Source organism: Cervus canadensis, chromosome 2 (genome assembly GCF_019320065.1).
Source record: "Cervus canadensis isolate Bull #8, Minnesota chromosome 2, ASM1932006v1, whole genome shotgun sequence".
NCBI classification, from domain to species: domain Eukaryota; kingdom Metazoa; phylum Chordata; class Mammalia; order Artiodactyla; family Cervidae; genus Cervus; species Cervus canadensis.
This window is the reverse complement of record NC_057387.1, coordinates 14,506,846-14,528,319: the sequence shown is the minus strand read 5'-3', so window position 1 is coordinate 14,528,319 and position 21,474 is coordinate 14,506,846. Positions and strand designations below refer to the sequence as shown.

Sequence of the window (21,474 nt, the reverse complement as noted above, 5' to 3'; positions counted from 1 at the left end):
GAAGGGAAAAACTGAAATTTATTGAAGGCTTACTTAGTGTGTTAAGAGCTTTACAAACTTTCGTCCTCACAATGGTCTATGGATCAGGCAGTTGAGGTTAAATAACTTGCCCAAGGTCATGCAGTTAGAGGTGGTAGAGCTGAGAGGCCAGCCTGATTTTTCTGACCCTTCATGCCTCACCACCCCATTGCACAGGCATACAGCCCCCTATGCTTAAACACCCGGGACATGCCTGTGCCCTGGCCACAACCCCTGGTGAATCAGAGTTACTGTCACGCCGGAGGAACTGGACTTTATTTTCCTCCTCCAGAACCAGAAGCACAGGCATGTCCCCCGAGAGCCTGAACACCCATGCAGCAGAGGACAGGAGCTCTCCCAGGCCAGAAGGCAGAGGCAAGCAGCAGGAGCCCCTAGAGGTAGGAGGGAAACGGATACTTCTGGGACTGTTCAGCAGGTTTCTCTCTGTGTCAGCCAGAGCAAGAGGGTGCTGGGGGCTGCTGTGGCCCCAGCACTCATCTGGATCTGTTCGGTGTTGGGGGGCGCCTGGGTCAGAGCCCGGTCTCCCGGCTGCCCCCATTGAGGCTGAGGCTGTGGGGACGGGTAGCACGCTCCAGCCTACGGCCCGACAGGAGACGCCTCAGGGAGGAGCCGGAGCTCAGGTCGCCGCAGCTGCGAAGGTGAAGGCTCTCTCGGCCTGGCCGGCCCCAGGGGCTCCGGGGCACCTAGATGGGGCCACAGGAGAGAGCATCAGTGTGGCCCCCAATGCGAAGTTCCAGGCTTTCCTGGGTGTCTTCCTTGGCTCCCCTGACTCTACCTGCTTATGCGCATGGGCTCCATTCCCATTGGGATCTGGGGCCTTCCTGGACATCTGGAGGAAACGGGTGACCAGGCCCCGGCCTGGCCAGCTGCCCTTCAGGTCCCCCAGGGAGTGGGCAGGTGCAGGGCCCGAGGGCAGGGGGACCTTCTGGAAGGTGGGCACAGGGCGCCGCTTCTCTGCTGAGCGGGCACGGAGCAACTTGGGGGAAGGGCAATGGGCTAGACGGAAGAGGCAGGCTTCAGAGCAGAGCCCTGGAGAAAAAGAGAGGGAGGGTGGGTGGAATGGAAGGTGCAAAAAAGCAGCACTGCCCTATCCCCCGCCCCCTGGGCACCAACAATACGCCTAACCTGTATCTGCAGAGGAAACGGAAGCAGCTTCTTCCTCAAGCACTTTGGTATAAAGGTCCCTGAATTCAGCTGCAGGGGAGAGGAGAGACACACGGACTGAGTTGGGAGTGTGTAGTAGACACCCCCACCCATCTCACCGCCCTCCTGAGAACCCAAGCCTACAGCGTACCCAGCTCCTACAGCCCACTCCCAACCAAGGGGGCATTGTCGCTGCCCATGTCTGCCAGCAGCTAGATGGAACAGTCCACCATATCAGGGACTAAGGCGCCATCACCCTCTGCTGCATCCTCCCCAGTGCCTGGCACAGATGGTAATGACAAGCATGTTCTGTGCCAGGGCGGAAGCATTTGACCTGCATCTCTTCTCAGTAACACCACAGTATGTACAGTGAGGTACTGTTATTATACCCATTTTATAGGTGAGAAACTGAGGCTTGGAAAGAGTAGGTAACTTACCGAGGCTGGGGCCTGTGAGACTGGGTTCCAACAACCAAATCTCTTTTTTTAACCACTAAGCTACTGGCTGGTGTGTTTTTCACAGGTGATGTAAGTGTCTGATGCAGGTGTGAATCAGAATTTCTGCCTTCTCAGAGACCCCAGTAGTGTCCCAAATCCTGGTGGGCGTCACTGGCCCTCTCACTCCCAGTGCCTACCCTCTCCTGAACCCCGTGGGGGCTCACCGGTGTTGCTGGAGGTGGTGATGCCCGGGTCACTGTGGGACCGTGGCAGCAGCAGTGGTGGCCGGGGAGCCGGGTGAGGAGGCCGGTGCCCCGGCGGGGTGAGGGAACCTGAGCTATCGCTGAAGCGGCGAGCCGGGGCTCGGGGGGAAGGGGCCGCAGCTGGCCGGCTGCCTCCCCGGGGGACCCGCCGCCTCAGCTCGGGGAAGCAGGGTCCCACCCAAGGCGGCCAGCCCTCCAGCCGGTGGCAGCTGCGGGCCGCTGTGGGGGCACCCAGTGGGGGCGGGGCTTCGGGGGCAGAGCAGGAGTAGGAGCGGGCTGCCCTCGGGGGCCGCCGGGGAAGGGGGCTGTCCTCGAAGGGGCCCCGAAGGCCGCAGTCCAGGCTGAGGCAGTAGCCGGCGCGGCTGCGCTGAATCGAGCGGAAGAGCACATAGTCAACGGAGCGCACGGAGCCCTGCAACTCCAGCAGGCACGAGTCCTCGGACGGGCTGGAGCCCCCGGGCAGGTCACCGATGGCTGAGAGCACCAGAGACCCGCTGTCCATGGACACTGCGGGCAGAAGGGGGTGCTGGCTAGCATCAGCCTGGCCAGGTCCCCGCAGTGCCCCTGCCTCTGGGCAAGCCTCAGAGGAGACAGGATTCCAGGAAAACGCAGCCCTGGCTTGTCACTCAACCACCAACTCAGTCGAATCTCTCCCTTTCTGCCCCGCCCCCCACCGGCTCCGCTATCCCAGGCGTCCCAGTCCTTGTCCACCCCCCCACTTCCTGCTCACCATCTACAATGGAGGCCACTCGCTCGCAGATGCAGGCGCCATCATGCAGCTGAGGATCAAAGAGAGTGGCCTGCAGAAAACACAAGGGTCAAGCGTCCAGCCCTGCACACCGATAGGGCCACCCCATAGGCTTGACAGAGCTCTGGAGACCTAGATTCCAGTCCAGCTTTGTCACTCTGTCCAAGTCACTTATGTGGGCCTCAGTTTCCACGTCTGTAAAATGGAAATAACAGTTCTTACCCCACCCACCTCACTACCCTCTCAGGCAGATCAAAGATGACAGTGGATGTGCCAGTGCTTCAGATCATGAGAACTAGTATTCTTTATCCAGTACCAGCAGCTCACTCAGATTTTCAGGCTCTATCTTGGACTCCCCAGCCTGCACCAAGCCCTGCTCTCACCTGACTGTCTCCTCGTAGCCCCATGACGGCCTCATAAGAAGGGGGGCAATCAGTAGGGTACAAGGGCACTGGGCTGTCCATGGAGCCATTGTAGGTGATGCTGGCAGAAGGAGGGAAAAGGTCAAAGCCTGGAAAAAAACTATTCTGAAAAGATCCCTCCCCACCAATCTGGTCCCAGCCCCAGTCTCCTTCCTTAGTTCCCCCAACAGGACTGCCTGGCCTCACCTCTGCGCATCTGTTTCCGAGCTGCAGGTGTACTCTGGGGGGTAGTAGGGTGGTGGGGGCACAGGCGGTACAAATTCCTCCAGGTCCAGCATGGTGTGCAGGAGAGGGTCTGGGGGCGAGGAGGTACAGCCCAAAGGCCCCAGAGGGCCTGAGACTGAGCGTTCAGGGGCCAACTGCTGGGGAGCAAGCAGGTCGGCAAGCTTGGATTCTGGGAATACAGCTCCTTGATTCCCAAATTTCTCTCTCCTCTACATTTTCTGACCCCGCCCCCTCCAAGAAGCTCAGTTCTGGCCCCTTCCTTTGCCAGAACAGGTTCCTCTTCCAACTGCCCCAGCTGAGGACCTTCACCTCCTACCCTGCCCATCTAGAAATTCCTCCTCTTTATGGACTCTTCTGCACCCAGAATCACTCTCTGTTCTGTCCCCGCCAGAACATCAACCCGTTATCCCTGCCCCCATCTAAGACCTTCTGGACTCCGCCCAACTTTTAGTCCCATCTCAAATGCCCTGGAGCTGACATCACACACTTCTGTTACTCCCAGTGATTCCCCTCCTCACCCTCCAGTGGACCTCTTAAATATTCCTACAATCAACATGCCTATTAGGTGAGCCACAGCCCCTGGTGCTCAAAAGCCAGCGCTGCAGCCATCCCCCCCCCCCCCCCCCCCCCCAAGACCAGTCCCAGCACACACACCCCTGCCCCCAGCCTACCTTCTTGGCCTTGACCCCAGCTTCCCACTCACCGTGTGCACAAGGTCCAGGGAGAAGATCTGGATGCAGCAGACAATGGCAGAGAGGGTACATATTATGGCAGCAGAGATGGTGAGCCCACAGACGCTGAAGAGTAAGTTCTGGGGAAGGCAAGAGAGAGGAATGTGAGAGGAACCTAGGGTGGAGTAAGTCCCACATATTCAGGGCCTATGAGGACTCAGGAGGAGACAGAAAAGTGGGAGCCAGGAAGATGGTAGGAGAGAAAGGAACAGCAGAGATGGGGGTGCATGCTCACCTTGAGGGCCCCTCGGGCTTCATCACAGGTGGAGTTAGGAGCAATTTTCAGTTCCTGCCCCGACTCTGGACAGGGCCGGAGAAGACGAACAGAGGGGCAGCACACGCAGACCTTTCCGTCCTGAGTGGGAGTGGAGAGAGTGAGGCAGCCTGAATCCGGACAAGCCGAGGTGTTCTGCACACCTCCCCCAGCTAGCGCACTCAGGCTCTCCTTCCTCAAATCTCACCAAGTCACAGTCTTGGAAGTCTCGGGCCAACTGAGCGTTTTTACAGGAGAGAACGGAGCCAGCCATGCTGAGCATGACACAGAGCACGGAGAGCAAAGAGAAGAAGGAGATCTGGGGAGCAGAGGGCACAGACTCAGGGCTGGGGCCCCCAAATACCCTCTACCGCAAACGGAGCCCCCTCACTCACAGGCATGCGTGCCTGTCAACATGAATGGAAGAGTCAGTTCCCTTCTTGGGGGCATAAATGGGCATCCCCTCAGGTGCTAGGCACCTGCCTCCCAGTGGGCATCAGACCCTGGCACCTACCACTAGAGTGAACGGCCGCTTCCAAGAAACGATGCCAACAACCCCGGAAAACGCCAGCTGGGGATAAAGCGGGCACAGGTTCAGCATGAAGGGGAGGCACCTGGGTGAGCCCCGCACCACAGGATGTACCCAACTCTGTAAGGAGTAGGAGGACCAGGAGAGGCCAGGATTTGGACTGGCAGCTGGTGTTGAGGGGTGCGGCCCAAGGAGCCTCCCCCACCCAACAACTGTGCGCCCAACTCACCGAGAACCCAGCCCAAGACGGGCAGGATCTCTTGACGCTCTCGGTGGTGGTGATGGAGGAGGCCACCATGCTGAAGGTGACCACCAGGATGCCCAGGAGCACCTGAGCCAGCCCCAGCGTGAGCAGGGCCTGTAGCCAGGGTCGGTGGAGGCGGAGGTGTGTAAGGCCCCGGGTGCTAGGCCGGCTAGTCAGCGAGCGGCTGGAATCGCTAGGCGAGGGCATCATGCCTGCCGCCCGGTTGCCTGAGCCTTGCTCGGCCCCCCCTGGCGCTTGGGAGCATCTCAGAGGCGCCCAAGGCCCCGTCCTTCCTCCTCTCCACCCCCCTCCCTCTAGAGCCCACCCCCTGGCTGGGTCCCCTGGGGCATGGCCCAGGGACTCCAGCTGGGGGGGAGTCCAAGGGGGGGGCCTTACGGAGGGGCCGCGGAGTGCTCCCTCCCCACTCCGGGCACTGGACGGGCACCGTGCCCGCGACGGCGATGAGGACGCGGGGGCACCGGCTCATCGCATCTCCCTAGGGAAGAGGGGAGCCGAAAAGGGCCGGTCCGGGAGTGAAGAGAGGGCGGCGTTCCGGAACCGGGAAGGGTGGGAAGGGTAAAAGGCGAGAAGGATGGGAAAGAAGTCTAGAGAAGAGGGGAGGGTCGGCGTGGGGTGACTCTAGAGGCGCGGTCGGTGTGCCTTCAGAGTGTCCAGTTGGATCCGCGGCCGCCTGGTGGGGAGAGGCTGCGGCGCCACAGTCTCCTGGGTCGCCAGCCCCACTCCCCTCCCCACCACGCTCCTGCTCCCCTAGCTCAGGCTGCAGTAGGTCCGGGACTGGAGACGGGGGATGGGGGATGAGCTGGTGCGGGAGGAGGGGCGTGGTACGAGGGCCAGCGCGGTGCACCCCGGGAGTTGTAGTCCCAGTCGGAGACCCTGGGGGAGAGGGAGTGGGAGAGGAAGCGGGGAGGCACGTGGGGGGAGGGGAAGGGAGGGAGCGGACGGCAGGGTGGCCGGGCGAGCTGGCCGCAGCCGCAGGTCTGGCGAGGAGCTCCGGCCCCCGCAGGGCCCGAGCTAAAGCTTTCGGCGCCTACTTGGGCCCCGCCCAGCCTCTCGTGCCCCTCGGCCGCTCCGTTCCCAGCAGAGGTAGCGGCTCTTTCTTAAAGGAGAAAGTCATTAAAGGAGCGGGGTGGAGAGCTGAGTTCCCTGGCAGCTCCGCGATTCCACACCCAACCGTGGACTTCCCTCCCACTTCCTGCGCCAGCCAGTGGGCTCTGCTGTCCCGCCGCCACAGCTCTCCATTTACACTGAGGCCAGGTCCGACCTTCCCTCCAGAGTCCACAATTCACCTTCCACTTCCAGTCGCCTCCACTCTATCTTCTGTAAGACCTAGCTCCCATTAAAATTCCAGAAACGGGGATTTGTGTTCCAGTTCCACTTTCTCTTTATTTAAATAACCGAAGCAACAGCCTTGGCACAGCAGAGGGAAGCGGGTCGGGGTGTGTGGTTGTGGCAGCAGTGTGGCCTGATCGAGGGGTGGGAGGGAAGCAGTGACTGGGTCACACTGGGCTCCCCACACCCTTAAGTCAGGTTCAGCAGTCATGGCTGTATGATTGGGGGTACTAGAGTGGAGACATCAAACAGTGATGTCTCAAAGTCCCAGAGACCTCAGGGATGGGGGCTAGTTGCCTCCCTCAAGTGGCGGGGCCAGGGCATCCCAGTTAGGGGTCACGGGGCCCGGAAGGCATTTTCTGCAGCCCCAGCAGCTGCGTTGGCAGCTGCGGTTCGCACCGCAGGGTTGGAGAAGACACCGGCTGCAAACTCCTGCTGGGCCTTCTGAAAGCTGGCCCCTGTGCGGCGATACAAAGAGTGGATCTGCAAGTAGAAAGCACAGACTTTACAGCATGTTCCAGCCACTGTTAATCCCACTCCAGTCTAATACCATCACGACCACTCACCAGCCTGTAGCTCTAGCTTTTCCTTCTTGGCTCCCTACCAACACACACACACACCTACCCCTACAAGCCAGCACCACCACCCCCCCCCCGCCCCGCCCCCGCCCCGCCCAGGTCCATTAGCTGAGAATCCTTCCATCTGCCTGGCCCTCCCCAGTTGCTCCTGAATGTTCCAGCCAAGTCCCCAGGGATGGGTGATATCACTCTCCAGGCCCCACCTACAGCCCCTCACCCGCTTCAGCATAACAATTCCCAGCACAGCGATGCCAGTGAAGAACAGAGCAACCAGCAGCATGAGCACCGCTACGGCTGTGTTGACCTTCAGCACCACCAGGGCAGAGATCCAGCCACTGTGAGGAGGAGGAAATACATGCAAGTGAGGAGGACTGCTCACAGCTAGGTCCCAGTCCTTCCAGCTTCTCCACTGGTCATGTCTTCAAACCAGGGGCCGTTTCCCTGTGGGTCTGGCGATTTGCCATGCACTACATTCCCAAACTAGTTTAATCTCAGCTTCTGAACCATCCTAGCTCTCCAAGCTCTTTCAGACATCCTCACTCCAAACAGATCTTTCTGCTGAGGATGCTTCCTCTTCAACATTACACATGCCTCCTCCAAGAAGCCTCCTCAGACTGAGCATGTCCAGCCATCTTTCCCTTAATCTATGTCTGTTGACAGTACTGTCTGAGCTCTCTATCATGGAGAGTGTCCTGTACCCCTATTAAATTAGCATCTCCCAAGGATTAAAACCACAGTTCCTTTTTCTGAACAACTCTTATGCCAGTACCCAATGTTGACTTGATCAAAAGGAGTGGGAGGAAGGGGTGAGGGTAAACGGCAATCTCACAGACCTGAACCCCCAACCTGGGATGCCGATGGCCTGGAGGACAAACAGAACATCCTGGACGAAGAAAATGAAGAAGAAAACGAAGAAATTGAATGAACTATCACTCCTGCAAAGAGAAAAAAATGGGAAGTGTAGGCAAAGAATCAGGGTTGTAGGAGCAGAAAGGGGCTTCTCCAAGTCCCCTCCCTGCCATCATCCCCACTGCCCCTTCTTACCGGAAAGCCTTGTACATGGGGCGATACCAGCAGACGAAGGAGCAGGGAGTGAAGAGGAGGATCCAGAGGATAGAGAGCCCAAAGCCTGAGCCATTGCTGGTCTCCACACAGAAGCTGGCTAGGCAGGCAAGAAAATTCAAGAGAAGAGCCAGAGTGCTGCCTAAGGGTCAGAGGGACAGGATGATGGGTCAGTGAGAGCTCCTTCTCCGAGAAACCTGCCCCACAACCCTCACCAAATGTGGCAGAGTAAGGATAGGAAGGCAGTTTCCTCCTTCACAGGATCCTCAACAGGGGAGACAGAACCAGCAAATCTCAACCATGTGTCATCGTGTTTGCAAAGACTTTTAAAAGGATCCAGCATACATTTAAGCATATGGACAAGGGGAAGAGGGAAAGAGCAAGAACATACATTTGTCAGAAGACTGGAGAAGAAGTTCTGAGTACTGTAAAAGGAGTAATCCAGGGAAATTGCCAGAGAAATGAGCCTTCAATGATACTTCATTCAAAGTATCTAGTTCTGGGCGCGTGAGCTCCAAGAAAAGGAATGATGTACAACTTACTATCTATACTTTTCCTTCAAAAAGGTTTCTGACTACTCACACATCCAGAGGTAGTACATGGTGGATACTGTCTTCTGAAATTCTTGGGGGATCTCCATGGAGATGTCCTGGAAAAAGCAGGGCTGAACTGGGCAAAAAGAAGGTAGAGGGGGCCAATTGTTCTGTCGAGCTGTAAGGCAGAAAAAGAGCAGGAGTGTCCCACAAGTGAGACAGAGACCAAAAAATCACTCCCCCTTCCTTTTACCCCTGGATTCTCTATTTCCAATTTGAGAGTTCAAGAAGACAAGGGCAAAAAAAAAAAAGAAGACAAGGGCAAATAGCAAAAATTATATTAGTAGTGTTTATTATGACTTTTGTTTACTATGGCTTACAACTGCTAACCACTATGCCCAGGATTTGTATAGATAACTTTGTTTAACCTCACAACAATCCAGTTAAACAGGTACAAACATTACTCTCATTTTACAAGTAAGGAAACTGAAGCATTCAAGATTAAGTAACTTGCCTAAGAGCTCATCCTTAATAAGCCACTGCACCCAAATTCAAACTCTGCAGTCTGGCTCCAGTGCCCATGCTCTGAGCTCCTTTTTTGAGACTTCAAAGCTGTCAGATGCCCTCTGCAACCCTATCAAGGATCCACTCACTAGCTGTGCCGCCCAGGGCAGCATGCTGGAGTTCTCGCTCCCTTCGGTCCAACTCCTCTGCCTTTCGGTTGAGCTCCTCCTGTTTCTTTAGCAGCTCAGCTGTGGCTGCTGCAGTTGAAGCCTGCCCAGTAAGAGCAGACGGAGATGTGAGTCCTGAACCCCAGGGATGCCCCCTTCCCAAACCCCTCCCTATACACCCCCCTACCTGGGAGCTGTAGGAGCCATAGTTCTTGGGTTCTGTGGGGCTGAGTTTTCTTGAGGACTGCAAGGGTGGAGCTGAGGGTGGAGCTATCGGAACAGGGGCAGGAGGCTCATAGCTTGGTGGTGGCTGTTGAGTTTGGAAAAGACCTTAAGCATCATCTAGTCCCCGATAACACAGGAGGCTAGAGTCTACTTGAATACTTTTATACCTAAAACTCATTACCTAAAGTGGCAGCCCTTCCCCCAGTTATTAGAAAGCTAGTTATTGTGTTTATATCATAGAACTCTCTAACAACTTGCAGCTACCCTCACATCAAGTTCCTCAGCCAAGATTCAAAGCACTCATCTACCAAATCAACCTCCTTAAACTTTCTAAAAACTCTTAACACTTTTCTATTCCAGTGAGACAAACAGGTCTAGTCTTTTTCATCCCTTGCTTTCTAATTGTGTACCTAAGCATACTTTGACTTCTCTGCTGGCTCAGACGGTAAAGCGTCTACCTACAATGCAGGAGATCTAGGTTCGATCCCTGGGTGGGGAAGATCCTCTGGAGAAGGAAATGGCAACCCACTCCAGTACTCTTGCCTGGAAAATCCCATGGGAGGAGCCTGGTAGGTTACAGTCCATGGGGGTCACAAGAGATACCACTGAGCGACTTCACTTTCACTTTCCAAGCATATTTTTGTTTTCTCAACTCCAAGCCCATCCCTTTTCATCTTAAAAAAGCCTCCCCAGACAGGGTCTTCATCAGGCCCTGACAGAATCCAGATAATCCCAAGACTGACATTTAGAGCTCAAATTGACAGATCTCTGGCCTTGATGTCTTTAGATGGGTTAGGCATCCCATGGCAGACTGGCCTCATTCAGAGAGCCAAGATCACTGTGCTTCTTCCTTCTTTTGCGTGCAGAAAAGTCCCCTGGACCTCAACATAGGCTTGTTGGCATACCCTACCCTTCCCGGCCTTTCTGTGCTCTCCAGAATCTCACCTCCCGGGTCTCAAAAGGGTTGTAGACGTCAAGAGTAGCATAGTGCGTGCTGGGTCGATGCTGGATCACAGCTGGGTCCTGTGGGCAGAGATCTGCGGCTCAGTTGGCACCTGGTGCCTCTGCGGGAACTCATAGGGGCCTCTTCTCAATTGCTGTGGCTCCAAGAACTGCAGCTTGGGGCCACGCTGTTGTCCCAATATATCTGCCCCCAACCTTTCACCCCACACTACCAGTTCCAGCTCCTTAAGGGGCAGGGCCCGCCCCCCAAGGATGCTCACTGGTTTGGAGTCGTCGTCACACCCACGTGGCGGCCCTTCCTCGGATCAAGTGTCACGAACAGGAATACAAGTTAGCCCGACCCTCTAGAACCGAGAAACCACCCCAGTCGCCTCTAAGAGGCCGGCGCAAGTCACCTGAAAGGGGTTGTCAAGCTCGCCGGACTCGGCGAAGGGGTTTCCACCGTCTCTGCTTTGAGCCATGTTTGCAACTTCAGCTTGGGCCGCCCCCTGCCCTCCACGCCCCTGCCGCGGCAGTGGCGGCGGCCGCGGCTCTCAGAGCTCCCTCGGCTCTGCTCTTCTCGGTCCGCCCCGCTTCCCTGTGCACGGATTGGCTGTACCGACCGGAAGGGTCACAAGGATCCCCGCAGCAGCAGCAAGTTGCGCCTGCGTCTCGGATAAAGGAAAAGAAGGAAGTGCCCCACGTGACGCCTCTAACTCGGTCTCAGTAGCCAAGTACCGCCCCTTCCCCACGTGACTTCCTTCGATTAACGAACTACACCTCCCAGTAGGCCTCGCGTCAGAATCCCGATCCGTCCTAGCCTTCGAAAGAGAAGTATGATGGGAGTCCTCCGACCGGTGGCGGCGGTATCCCAGGAGCCCAGTTCAGGAAGTTTTTTGTCTGGATTTCTGACTCTACCCTGGGGCCCAGCCTAACAGCTATACTAACCGAACCTCTTTCCCAAACCTCATTATTCCAGATCAAATAAGTGCTAACTTTATAACCCTTTCTTACGGTCAGATGTTATCCACCCATCGCTCAGATAAACTGGTAGCCTGAGGTTAATTTTGAAGGGTAAAATGGGATTCCCTTCATTGACAATCTAATCATCCCACCACCCCAGCATCTCCAAACCTCAAACTCCAGGGATGGGGGTCGGGTGAAGCACATCATTTTATTTCACAAAGACTGTACAAAATTCCTTATAAAACATGGTGTAGATGCCTTCTGGTTACCTCATTCTGCCCAGATCCAACTCAACTGTTGAAGGGGCAGGTGAGGGTGGGAAGAGTGTGAGATGGAGTAGCATTATGTACAAGGCAGGGGTTGAAGCGGTGGTACAAGTTCTTTCATATTTACACTATTTCACATATTCACAGGTACATAGGGAGCCAGGAGGAAGGAGTGAGCTCCGGCTCTGTTCTCTTGTATAAAAAAGCACCAGTGTCCTGGACTGGACACCCACTGCTGTTAAGAGACACAGGGGTGCCCAGGGACAGATCGTCACCGACTGATATCTCGACTGGAGTCCCACAACTTGGCGTTAGGTGGCTCAGCCCGAAGGCGGGCGAAGAAAGGGTGTTGAAGGGCTTCGCCCAAGGTCAGCCGCTTGGCAGGTTCATACTCTAGCATGCTTTCAATCAGATCGAAGAGCTGGTGGTGTTCCTCTGCCTCTGAGGTCAAATACCGCTGGTGGTGGAGGGCAGGAAAAAAGTGAGGCACGATGCCTTATAAGCCCTGCCTTCTTCAAGGCCCTAGCTTTCAATCCTGAAGGACCAAGGTTCTGCTCGTGACCATATGATGCTACTTGACTAGGACCACACCAGGGCCATTTCTGATGTTACAGCTCAACCTGCCTTCCCACTAGCACAATTATTCCTTCATACGCTCTCAAAGTTCTACTTATATATCCTTGACAACTTCTTTATGAATCTTCTTTAGCTCAATAAAATGTAAGCTCTTCAAAGGTAGTTTATTATTTTCTCTGGTTGGCTCAAGAAATAAATGGCTGTCTAACCTCATTCCTTCCATAAAAACCACTCCCTCTTTCTCTCCTATCAACAAAAGATGTCTTCAGTTTTCCTCTCCTTGTTTCCTAACTCTTTGCTTGTGAAAGGCATTCCTGGGGCAAAACACCTTAAGGAGGGGACCTCTGGGGGGTGGGCACTGCTTACTCCCAGCCCGGCTCACCCGAAGTGGTTTGCAGTTTTCTCGAACGTAGCGCCCGGCTGATGTGTTCTCATCCCAATCCAGGCGACCCCGATAAAAATATTTCTGCTTCCTAGAGGGGAAGGGGGAAGTTGAGGAATCAGGAAGTTCCTCTTGTTACGGGATTAATTTCCCTTATTCTCCCATCTGAGAGTAGCTGAGGGGAAGGCAGGTGTTGAAGTAAAAAGAAAATGTGATAGAGACCAATTTTGTGGAGAGAAAAGGAGAAGGGTTACATCCCTCCCACTACAGGTTCACCTTGTCTTTCGGATCATCCTGGAAGGGATAGGACCCAAGATCCTTTCCATCATGGCTAGATGCTCTCTGTTGTCATGGGTCTGGGAAACAAAGACAGAACTGAGCAAGGGACTGAGAAGGGATGCTGGGATCTAGCTGCTAGGAAGCTAACCAATGTGGAGAAGTGAGCAGGCAGTTTCTCAGCAGACAAGGAAATCAGGTAGAAGAACGCCTAGTGGTCTTTTAAGACACCCAACCACTTACTTGGAAGAGGGTGAAGCCAACATAGTATTCGAAGATGATACAGCCTATACTCCACACATCACAAGGCTGAGACCAGCCCAACTCTAGGTAGGGATGGGAAGGAAAGGTATTATGAGGCTCAGGGGCCCCCCTCACCACCACACCACCTCACATACTTGGACAATCTCGTCCTTCCCCCTCTTACCAAGAATGACCTCTGGTGCTCGATAATGGCGGGTGGAGACAATGGTACTATGGTGCTCATGGTCAAAGGTGGCACTGCCAAAGTCTACTACCCGCACCGCTGTGCTCTTCACACTGCGCTCATCTCGCTTCTAGGAGGCAAAGAAGAAAAACATGAACCTCTGCCATCGAAACCGAGAAAAAACAGACCAAGATTCTATTGCTATTCTCTAAAGTGCTTATGAGCCTTAAAAAACCAACTCTGACCTCCTGCCTGCTCCCACACATGTCTTCTGCTTTTACAGCCTCCCCCATATCCAGCAGAGTACTTTAGGAATGGGGGAGGAAGAGGATTTAGGAGTAACAATAGAATAGCATGCATCTGAAGAGTATACCTAAGTGACTGGTATACAGTTTTCTGATAATATATAGTAAATAGCAAAGTGAGGAATAGCTTCCTTAGCTGAGATCCCCATGATCTCCAATGTCAACAGAGCTGAGCTTTCCTTACAGAGAAGACAAGAAACCAAACCAAGAACCTTGTAAGCATTTTCACTGTACAAGAAAGTTAACTGAAGTTCTGCTTCTAAATTCTCTTTGAAGCTAAATCTTAGATCTCTCACTTTCCATCTATTTTGGTATTCTGTTTTTTTTTTTTCAGAGCCAGAGCAGAAAACGTCGGAGAAAGTAAAGGGGAGGACAAAAGGGCTAAGAGAAAGGCAAAGTGGCAATGACCAAATGTGCTCACTGGCCAAGGACCCTGTCCACCTTACCTTCTCTAGGTTGTAGGTGAGCTCGTAGTCCGAATTCACAAACAGAATATTTTCAGGCTTGAGGTCCGTATGTGTCAGCTTGTTATCATGGAGGACTGCAGAGGAGAAGGCCAGGTCAGGGTTGGTCCAGGTGGCCAGTACTAACTACTACCAGCTGACCCCAAGCTTGGTCACCTAGCTCAAAGCTGGTGAGGAGGCAGGTCCAGAAGCACTTGGCTGCTTTCTGCTCTACTTCCAAATGAAATGCCTACTCTAACAAGCTGTATGCTTAACATAAGTTATATATGTATTTCTCAACCAATGTATACAGATGGCTTGCTATGGTTTTTTCCTTCCCCTGGTCACACCTCATGATATGCAGGGATCTTACATCCCTAACCAAGGGCTGAGCCCTGCAACAGAGTCTTAACCAGTGGACTATCACAGAAGTCCCTATGAGTTGTATTTTTGTGCTTTAACATATGTTTGTCTGACTCCTGTGAATTTAATTCTGTGAAAATGTATTATTCTGATGACAGAGGAGGAAGTAAGTACTGGTCTGAATTCTCACCCTGGCACTTGGCTGCACGACTCCCTGCTCCCACCTGGCTTGCTGAGAGCAGAGAGCACCTCAGCTCAGGCAAGTAAACCTCCAGCCTGAGGAGTCTTTCTGTCTCCTCGTGCTTAGCGCCTGACTGACTTTACCAAAGGAGGGGAGTGAAGGAAAAAAGAGGTAACTAAGAGCTCTGACTTCAAATGCTTTTTCTTCTAGCTCCTGCTAGGTTGAATGTGGAGGAGAAGCAATCAGCGATGGTGAGGACATCAGTGAAGGAGTTAAGTCAGAAGAGGAAGAGATGCCAACACGACAGTGAATAGAAGAACTGCAGATTATCAAGTCGACTGTTTAGGGGCTCCACCAATGCACGAGTGAGACAGAAGAGGTCCCGTGGAGGAAGGGGCTGCCCCAGAGTCCGCCGTGGCCCACCCCACTCACACTTGACGGCCTGGCACAGCTGGAAGGCCATGTGGCGCACTTGATGGACGGGGTAGGGCAGGTAGTTGTTGTCTTTGAGGAAATCGAAGGTGCTAAGGCCCAGAAGCTCAAAGGAGATACACATGTGGCCATGGTAGTCAAACCAGTCAAACATCTGGACACAGAGGCTGGGAAAAGAGGCGGGAAGGGGTGTGTGTGATGAGCTCCCATCTGTCCACCACCCCTCCAACAAAGGAGGACTACTGCTGCTAATTGCACATACTTGGATAAAAACATGCCAGTTATTATCACCAAGAAAATTCAGTTCAACTATAGAATGGCCTTTCTGGCAGACCCAAGAAGAGAAGTACTACTTGCCAAACTTCAAACCATTTTCCTGCAATATTTCAAACAGTTAAACAGGAGCTGCTGAGTGCCAGGCTCCAGTGTGGACCCTGAATTGTCAGACTGCCACTCCGTCAACATGACCCCAGCTCCCGCTCTTGAAACTCACTCACCATCAGCCATCACTGGGCCCATGTTTACACCTACTTATGTCTTTTGAGTAATACTCTTAAATTTTACATTTTGATTATGCAATGTGTGTGAACAGAAAAACTATACATAAACACCTGCAACTTCATTAGCATAGTTCTAGTTCTATTAAAAGCTCAAGTACTTTTTTGATGAAAAATGTTGATTGTCAGACTCAGGGCCATTTCCAGGGCACATTCCTACAAAGGTCATCCTGAGTTGGAGCTCAACTGCAGAGCAATCTAACTGCCCCCAAAACAAGGGGAATGTATTACAGAATGTCACAGACCCTCCCTTCCTTCCTTTCAGTAGTAGTAACGTTCTACTACTCTACAATGATAAACAAAAGATGAGAGACAGTCTACAACTCCTCTGCCTGTCTAGTCCATGTTGGGAAGGTTTTCCCGTCTTGAGGTGTAGCCTCTCAAGACGCCCCACATACTCCAGCACTGCTTACTTCTTGTTGTCAGGGTCCTTCTCATTGATTTTCTCCAGCACATTGATTTCGAGTCGAGCTGCTTCTTTGTACTTTTCCACATTTTTAATGATCTTCAGGGCAACCCGAGCCCCACCCCTACAGGATGGCAGGAAAGGCTTTTGCTGGAATCTCAAGAATATCTCAGAATGAACAGGGCTGCCTGGGGATTAAGAAATCCTATCTTTGGCTCATTAACAAGAAAAAGCCCCAGACCCAAAAAAAAAAAAAAACCCCAGACAACCCTCACTACCTCTTTATGGCTAGCAGGTGTGGAGTCTGGAGCGGGCTGACGTTTACCTGCGATGGTCAACACACTGCACAACTCGGCCGAAGGTCCCCTCTCCCAAGGTGCTTACAATTTCATCTGAAATGAAAAAAAGCAGGGTGGGGGAGAGAGGGGGAGAAAGGGCGGGGAATGAGTTCAGTTTGAAGAAAAAAGGGTACAGCAATCTGGGGTGAGGAGATGAAGGAAGGGGGAACAGATACAGATGGTCACAGGGGAAGAAAACCCCTGCGTGATTCCCACCACCTTTAACCCAGGGGCCATGAGAGCTGGGAGTGGACAGCAGAGGTCAATTCTCAACAGCAACTCAAACCACCCAGATAAACAACACCACTGAGAAAAGGCAAAAGAGGCTGTGACTTGGGTTGGCTCAGGACGTTAGGATGGCTATGGGACCATTACAGGCTATAGGATTGTTACGATTTGGCTTGTACATCGCTCTTGTAGCCAGTCCCCGACGTGGTAGATGAGGTGGCCCTCAGCGTCGTCCTCTACACTCTTGGCTCTCCGGCTGCTGTGCTGCTGTCGGGGGGCGGGGGGGGTCGGAGCAAGCCAGGTGTCGGAGCGGGGGCCGGAGGGAGGCGGGGTGGGTGGTGGAGGGGTCACCGGTCACAGGCGCCCAGCCAGGGGGGACAGACGATGATGGGGGACAGTGGAAGGGAACACGTCAGATGCAGTAAGGCGGATCGGGGTGAGAAGAGAGAGCGGCGCATAATCCCAAGTCCCCAAACCCAAAATGGGAACGGGGAGAGGTACGGGCAGAGCGGAGAAGTGGTGTCGTTGCCAATGTCACCCACAACCCCATGCTCTACACGGTGCCCTTCCAGGCAGGCACAGGTCTCCCCTTGTTCCCACCCAAGCCCACCTGCTGAGGGGGCCAGAGTCCAGGGCTTGGGGGAGAAAGGCTGTTCACAAGCAAGGTCCCCATTAGAAAATGGAGGCCTCTTGGGGATGGAAGAGCTGCTCCCAACACAATAAGCCCAGCATGCCAGGGAGGGCACGGGGGTTCACAAAAGCTCTGTGCCCATTCACCTCCAAAGCAGATTCAGGGCCCTCCAAGAGTTGGAGAGCTTCCAGGCGAGCAGACTCAGCGCCCACCTCAGTGTTCATGCCCCAATGCTGCTCACTTACCGGGGTCCCAGAGGGCTGAAGAGTGGGGAGAGGAAGGGCCTGGGACAGCACTCACCGAAGATGAACGGCTGAACGTCCGGCTGCGCCGCCTCCGCCGGCGGTGCTTCCTACGGCTGCTGCGCTGGCTGCGGTAACTGCTGTTCTCCCGATGGTACTCGTAGGAATGCCGGTAGTCTGTGTCATAGTAGGCTTCTCCCCGATCTCGGCTGTAGTCGTTGCGCCTGTAGCTGCCACAGTATCGCCGGTCATAGGCCCTCCGATCAGATGAACGATCGTCATAGCTGCTGTTGGACAACAAACACCCTAATTAGGTGCATCTGTTCAGGTCACAGTCGTTGCCACACCATTTAACAAGGTCCCCCCTCACTGAGGAAAAGGAGTAACGCGAGAAAGTAGTCCTCACACACTCAAGCCACTCTGAGAGGAACAAGAGTCAGGGCGGTGAAGTAACTCAGCACAGAGGACGATCCCCACATCTGCACATCACTATAACCTCTAAAAAGACATCTGCAGGACAACTCCCCCTGAGGGCCTCCTCCTCCCCTCCAGGGACGCAAAGGCATGAAGAGCTGTTTCTCAAGCCATTTCTGACTGACATGCAGTTTTGCTCCAAACTATCCTTAACCCATCCCTCCCACTGAACATGCGGCTAACTTATTAAAACCATGGAGACCTAACTGTTTTATCAACTAACTGATAAGCCACCTCAAGTTCCTAGTCCTTTGCATTTGCTTTCCCTTTGCCTACAACACTTCTCTTGTCATTCAGACAAGCTTAGATGCCAAGTTCTCTGGGAAGTTCTCCCTGATCTATGTATCTTGCCCCACTGGAATCAAACCTGTTGGAGGCTTCCCTAGCCCCTTTCAAACATACTTCCTCTATGATAACACTCTTTAACACCACAGTGTAAATGGGTTAACTTGTTACCCATTTTGAGCATCACATAATATTAGCTACTTAGGTTGAAACTGATAAATCTTCGTTGAATAAACAAATAAGTGAGTGGGTCTAATTTGAGTTTTCCTTCCTGAAGCCTCACCTCCGGGAACGGACATGGTAACTGTCTTCCCGTCGGCGCCGCCGCGTACGGTCACTGCTGCTTGACCAGGAGCGGCTTCTTCGTCTCTTATGCTTTCGGCTCCGATAGTGCTCATGGTAACTCCCCCGGCTGCCTCTCTCTGAAGAGTGGTACCTTCGAGGATGAGGCATCTGTAAAGAAAGGGAAAGGAGAAATAGTAGGGGCAAGATCTGAGTTTCCAGAAATCCTCTCCAAGGACTGGCTGCCCTAGAAATGCTGTTTTCTGCTCTTCAATTTCTACTTTTTTTTTTAAACCACTCACAACTCCTCAGTCTTCCTCTGGGCTTACAATTTCTCCTTAATAGAGCAGTATACTAACTCTGGCTGAAAACTTTAGGAAATCTTCCTCATACTCAGCTCACTGCTCTATTCTGATTTTCCTCAAACAAGGTCTCATGAAGACACTCAGGTCTGGGCCACAGCTCATTACAGGAGAGACTGTGCAACTCATGAAGACTGCAACAATTCATCCTCGGCTGGTATCTATGGTAGATCTGTGGCATTCTGAGTTCCTCACAATTCAAAGGGAATAATGATTTACTACACAATATTATCACAAATGTTTTACAATTACTCAAGTGTAGATTATCTTCCCAAATAGGCCATTCACGTCCTGAGGGCAGGAATCCAGTTTCCCAGGTTTCCACATACAGTTGTGTAAACCAAATATAAGTAAGTTTCAGGAATCTGGGTCTGGCCCTTTGAACTATCTTAATCATTTCTCACATCACTGGCCAAATCTCCTATAGCTTTAATGCAATACATGAGGCTCCAGGCTGCAGCCAGCTTCACATCCAGCCTCCCCTCTTTTGTGCTTACTAAGAACAGAATAACTGATTTTTAATTAATATCAGCACCAGTAAACTAAAAGTTGGCCACCTTTCAGTGACTGGATTGAAATGGCATGATGCACAAACTCTTTTTTTCCTTCAAGGAAAGAATGAGAGAGAAATCACTGTCACAATCAGGGAAGACGAGACTAGGAGGACAGAATGAGATAGATCCAAAGATAGCAAGGATAGAAGTCTTGTTGGGTGGGTGGGGGTGGCAGCATTAGGTGCGGAAAAGGCTCCGCACCTAATAGACTCCAACATCTGGCCCCCATTTTTGAGCTATTCTCAAATTGAGAAGGAGGGTGGCATTCGATTCATCCCTGGCCCAGAGGGCTTAACACAACCAAGAAGATGCAAGCACACCACTCTCCCAGGTAATCCAACTGTGCTTAGCACAGCCACACAAATGTCATCTGACCGCATACACGCTACCACCAAAGTCTCTCACAGGCTTTCCTTCTCCCCATCCCCCAGGTATCTCCAGCTTACAGCCTTTCTCAACTTCTTTATCTATTTTTTCCCCTTTCTCACTTAGAAAATCCAGAACTCACTCCTTAAGTCAAACTCTCTCCATATCCTCCAAGTGACACGACGGTTTCTTCCCCCGTCTCCAGCTCTGGTCCAACTTTGATATTCTGCTCTTTCTCATCTCTGAAACCACTCCTATTAGCACTCCATCACTCCTTCTCCTAGTTTGATCTCTCCCAACTTCCCTACTGGTCTTCCCAAAATACATCTAAGGTAGGTCGACCTTCCATCTCATCTTCCTACCCTGCACCTCTGCCACTTTCCAGGTTTCAGCCCCTAGAAATGGGGGCTGATTAGGAGAACCCCTCTCCTCATCTCGCCTGGGCCCCTGGCCCCCAATCCAATCTTCTCTCCGCCCGCCCCACGGTCGCCGCCATCTTTCCGCGCGGCCCCGCGGCCCGCCAGCCCGCGCGCTCACCGTTCTGGCGGCGAGGCCCGTGCGCTTGTCCCACAGGAAGTCCGTGATGGCGGCGGCACTGCGGCCGGAGTCCCGGCACCCCCGCGGCGACGAAGTGCGGCTCCACCTCCCCCAACCCGAGACCCTGGGACCTCCCGCCTAGTTCCCGGGCTCCGCTCCAGTCCCTCCCGCCCCGGCTCGGTCCCCGCCCCCAGGATTCGCTTGGCGCCGCTCGCACCGCCCCCGCCCGGGGCCCGATCCCAGCTCGGTCTCCGGCTCTGGCCTCTCCGATCCGCCGCCGCCACCGCGAGCGAGCACGTACGCACAGTCGTACGTCCTGCGTCGATTCCCAGCTACCCCCAGGCTCCGCCCCCCCCCAGGACCGCGCACGCCTGCGCGTCCTCGCGTAGCTCGCTGCCGTCGGCCCGTTGGAGCGAGGAGTTGCTGGGGGCGGGAGTTCATGGGGCGGGGATAGAGTCGCCGGGGATTACCGGGCCGAGCTGCCCCACTTAGTGTCTTTCCGTAGCTTTCCTCAATCTTTTACCTATTTCATGAGACTTCTATGTCTTGTTTTGTTAAGTTTGAAGGTTGAAAAGAGGGCTTGTCGTTTACGGGATGTCGCCTTTTGAGGCTTGTGATGCGGTGTGATTCTCCAGCATAGCCTCTAAATATTCAGTTCTTAAAAAACAGTTCGGCAACCTAACCACAGCAAAGAGGGCTCCCACCTTTCCTCTTGAACAAAAGCTATGCACTTTGGGGAGAGGGGCGGGTCATCGCCTTGGAGGTAAGGTTTGAAAAATGGAGTGATGGAGAATCAAGTGCCAAAGAAGGGAAAATTTGAGAACTTTATGTTACGTACTTACACATAATATATGAGAAGTGTAAATTTACTGAATTAAAAAATAAAAAGGAAAAAGAAGGAGGCGTTGAGAAAAACTAGGTGAGTTAAAGACGCTATAGAAGGAATTGAGTAATAATAAGGGAAATGAAAAGAATAACCTGAGGATAACTATATTCAAGTAAAGAAATATCAGAGGAGAGCCAGGATGGGAGATAATCAGATGGAGCTTACATCAGTTGGCCAGAAATAGTTTAGAAAAAGTTCCTAAAATAGATGAGGAAGGGTAATGAAGAGGTGAGGAGGAAGTGTAGTTCACTTCCTCTTCCATGAACACTTTCCCTTTTTCATTCAACAACCATTTACTAAGTGTCCACTTTGTG

At 53.1% G+C, this 21,474-nt stretch overlaps 3 protein-coding genes across 9 annotated transcripts; all 3 read right to left on the bottom strand.

The window, feature by feature from the left end:
• On the bottom strand, nucleotides 1-6,037 carry FAM189B (family with sequence similarity 189 member B). 2 transcript variants are annotated; one of them, XM_043454534.1, is made up of 12 exons: nucleotides 5,020-6,037; nucleotides 4,776-4,832; nucleotides 4,470-4,580; nucleotides 4,244-4,363; nucleotides 3,981-4,088; nucleotides 3,239-3,414; nucleotides 3,014-3,113; nucleotides 2,613-2,682; nucleotides 1,844-2,389; nucleotides 1,165-1,233; nucleotides 815-1,068; nucleotides 1-722 (listed from the first exon to the last, which is right to left on the bottom strand). In XM_043454534.1, the coding sequence occupies exons 1-12, from the start codon at nucleotides 5,242-5,244 to the stop codon at nucleotides 549-551; spliced, it is 2,010 nt and encodes a 669-aa protein (XP_043310469.1). In that variant the 5' UTR covers nucleotides 5,245-6,037; the 3' UTR covers nucleotides 1-548. The 2 variants fall into 2 exon arrangements, with proteins under 2 accessions (XP_043310469.1, XP_043310478.1); XM_043454543.1 differs by having other exon boundaries at nucleotides 3,239-3,411; nucleotides 5,020-6,032.
• Nucleotides 6,038-6,412: 375 nt separating this feature from the next.
• Nucleotides 6,413-11,411, bottom strand: SCAMP3 (secretory carrier membrane protein 3). Of its 2 annotated transcripts, XM_043454593.1 has the most exons (9): nucleotides 10,812-11,153; nucleotides 10,399-10,476; nucleotides 9,416-9,538; nucleotides 9,211-9,331; nucleotides 8,607-8,735; nucleotides 8,007-8,166; nucleotides 7,796-7,897; nucleotides 7,180-7,297; nucleotides 6,413-6,867 (listed from the first exon to the last, which is right to left on the bottom strand). In XM_043454593.1, exons 1-9 carry the CDS (start codon nucleotides 10,875-10,877, stop codon nucleotides 6,721-6,723), a joined length of 1,044 nt encoding a protein of 347 aa, XP_043310528.1. In that variant the 5' UTR covers nucleotides 10,878-11,153; the 3' UTR covers nucleotides 6,413-6,720. The 2 variants fall into 2 exon arrangements, with proteins under 2 accessions (XP_043310528.1, XP_043310537.1); XM_043454602.1 differs by lacking the exon at nucleotides 7,180-7,297 and having other exon boundaries at nucleotides 10,812-11,411.
• Nucleotides 11,412-11,550: 139 nt separating this feature from the next.
• Nucleotides 11,551-20,580, bottom strand: CLK2 (CDC like kinase 2). 5 transcript variants are annotated; one of them, XM_043454558.1, is made up of 13 exons: nucleotides 20,275-20,580; nucleotides 18,457-18,626; nucleotides 17,473-17,701; nucleotides 16,721-16,808; nucleotides 16,301-16,367; nucleotides 15,983-16,099; nucleotides 15,013-15,179; nucleotides 14,040-14,134; nucleotides 13,289-13,418; nucleotides 13,105-13,187; nucleotides 12,862-12,941; nucleotides 12,586-12,676; nucleotides 11,551-12,084 (listed from the first exon to the last, which is right to left on the bottom strand). In XM_043454558.1, exons 2-13 carry the CDS (start codon nucleotides 18,624-18,626, stop codon nucleotides 11,899-11,901), a joined length of 1,503 nt encoding a protein of 500 aa, XP_043310493.1. In that variant the 5' UTR covers nucleotides 20,275-20,580; the 3' UTR covers nucleotides 11,551-11,898. The 5 variants fall into 5 exon arrangements, with proteins under 5 accessions (XP_043310493.1, XP_043310496.1, XP_043310510.1 ...); XM_043454561.1 differs by having other exon boundaries at nucleotides 16,721-16,805; XM_043454575.1 differs by having other exon boundaries at nucleotides 16,721-16,805; nucleotides 17,473-17,698.
• Between the last annotated feature and the right edge of the window lie 894 nt (nucleotides 20,581-21,474).

Coding starts and splice junctions, on each gene's coding strand:
- FAM189B (XM_043454534.1), bottom strand. CDS start 5,244: ATGATGCCCTCGCCTAGCGATTCCAGCCGCTCGCTGACTAGCCGGCCT. Junction 4,833..5,019: donor CGTCTTGGGCTGGGTTCTCG/GTGAGTTGGGCG, acceptor CTTTATCCCCAG/CTGGCGTTTTCCGGGGTTGT. Junction 1,234..1,843: donor CACCACCTCCAGCAACACCG/GTGAGCCCCCAC, acceptor TCTCCCCTGCAG/CTGAATTCAGGGACCTTTAT.
- SCAMP3 (XM_043454593.1), bottom strand. CDS start 10,877: ATGGCTCAAAGCAGAGACGGTGGAAACCCCTTCGCCGAGTCCGGCGAG. Junction 8,736..9,210: donor TGCCCTGGGCGGCACAGCTA/GTGAGTGGATCC, acceptor TCTGCCTTACAG/CTCGACAGAACAATTGGCCC. Junction 8,167..8,606: donor CATGTACTACCTCTGGATGT/GTGAGTAGTCAG, acceptor TCTGACCCTTAG/GCAGCACTCTGGCTCTTCTC.
- CLK2 (XM_043454558.1), bottom strand. CDS start 18,626: ATGCCTCATCCTCGAAGGTACCACTCTTCAGAGAGAGGCAGCCGGGGG. Junction 16,368..16,720: donor GGACTGGCTACAAGAGCGAT/GTACAAGCCAAA, acceptor TTTTCATTTCAG/ATGAAATTGTAAGCACCTTG. Junction 15,180..15,982: donor AAGGACCCTGACAACAAGAA/GTAAGCAGTGCT, acceptor CTCTTTTCCCAG/CCTCTGTGTCCAGATGTTTG.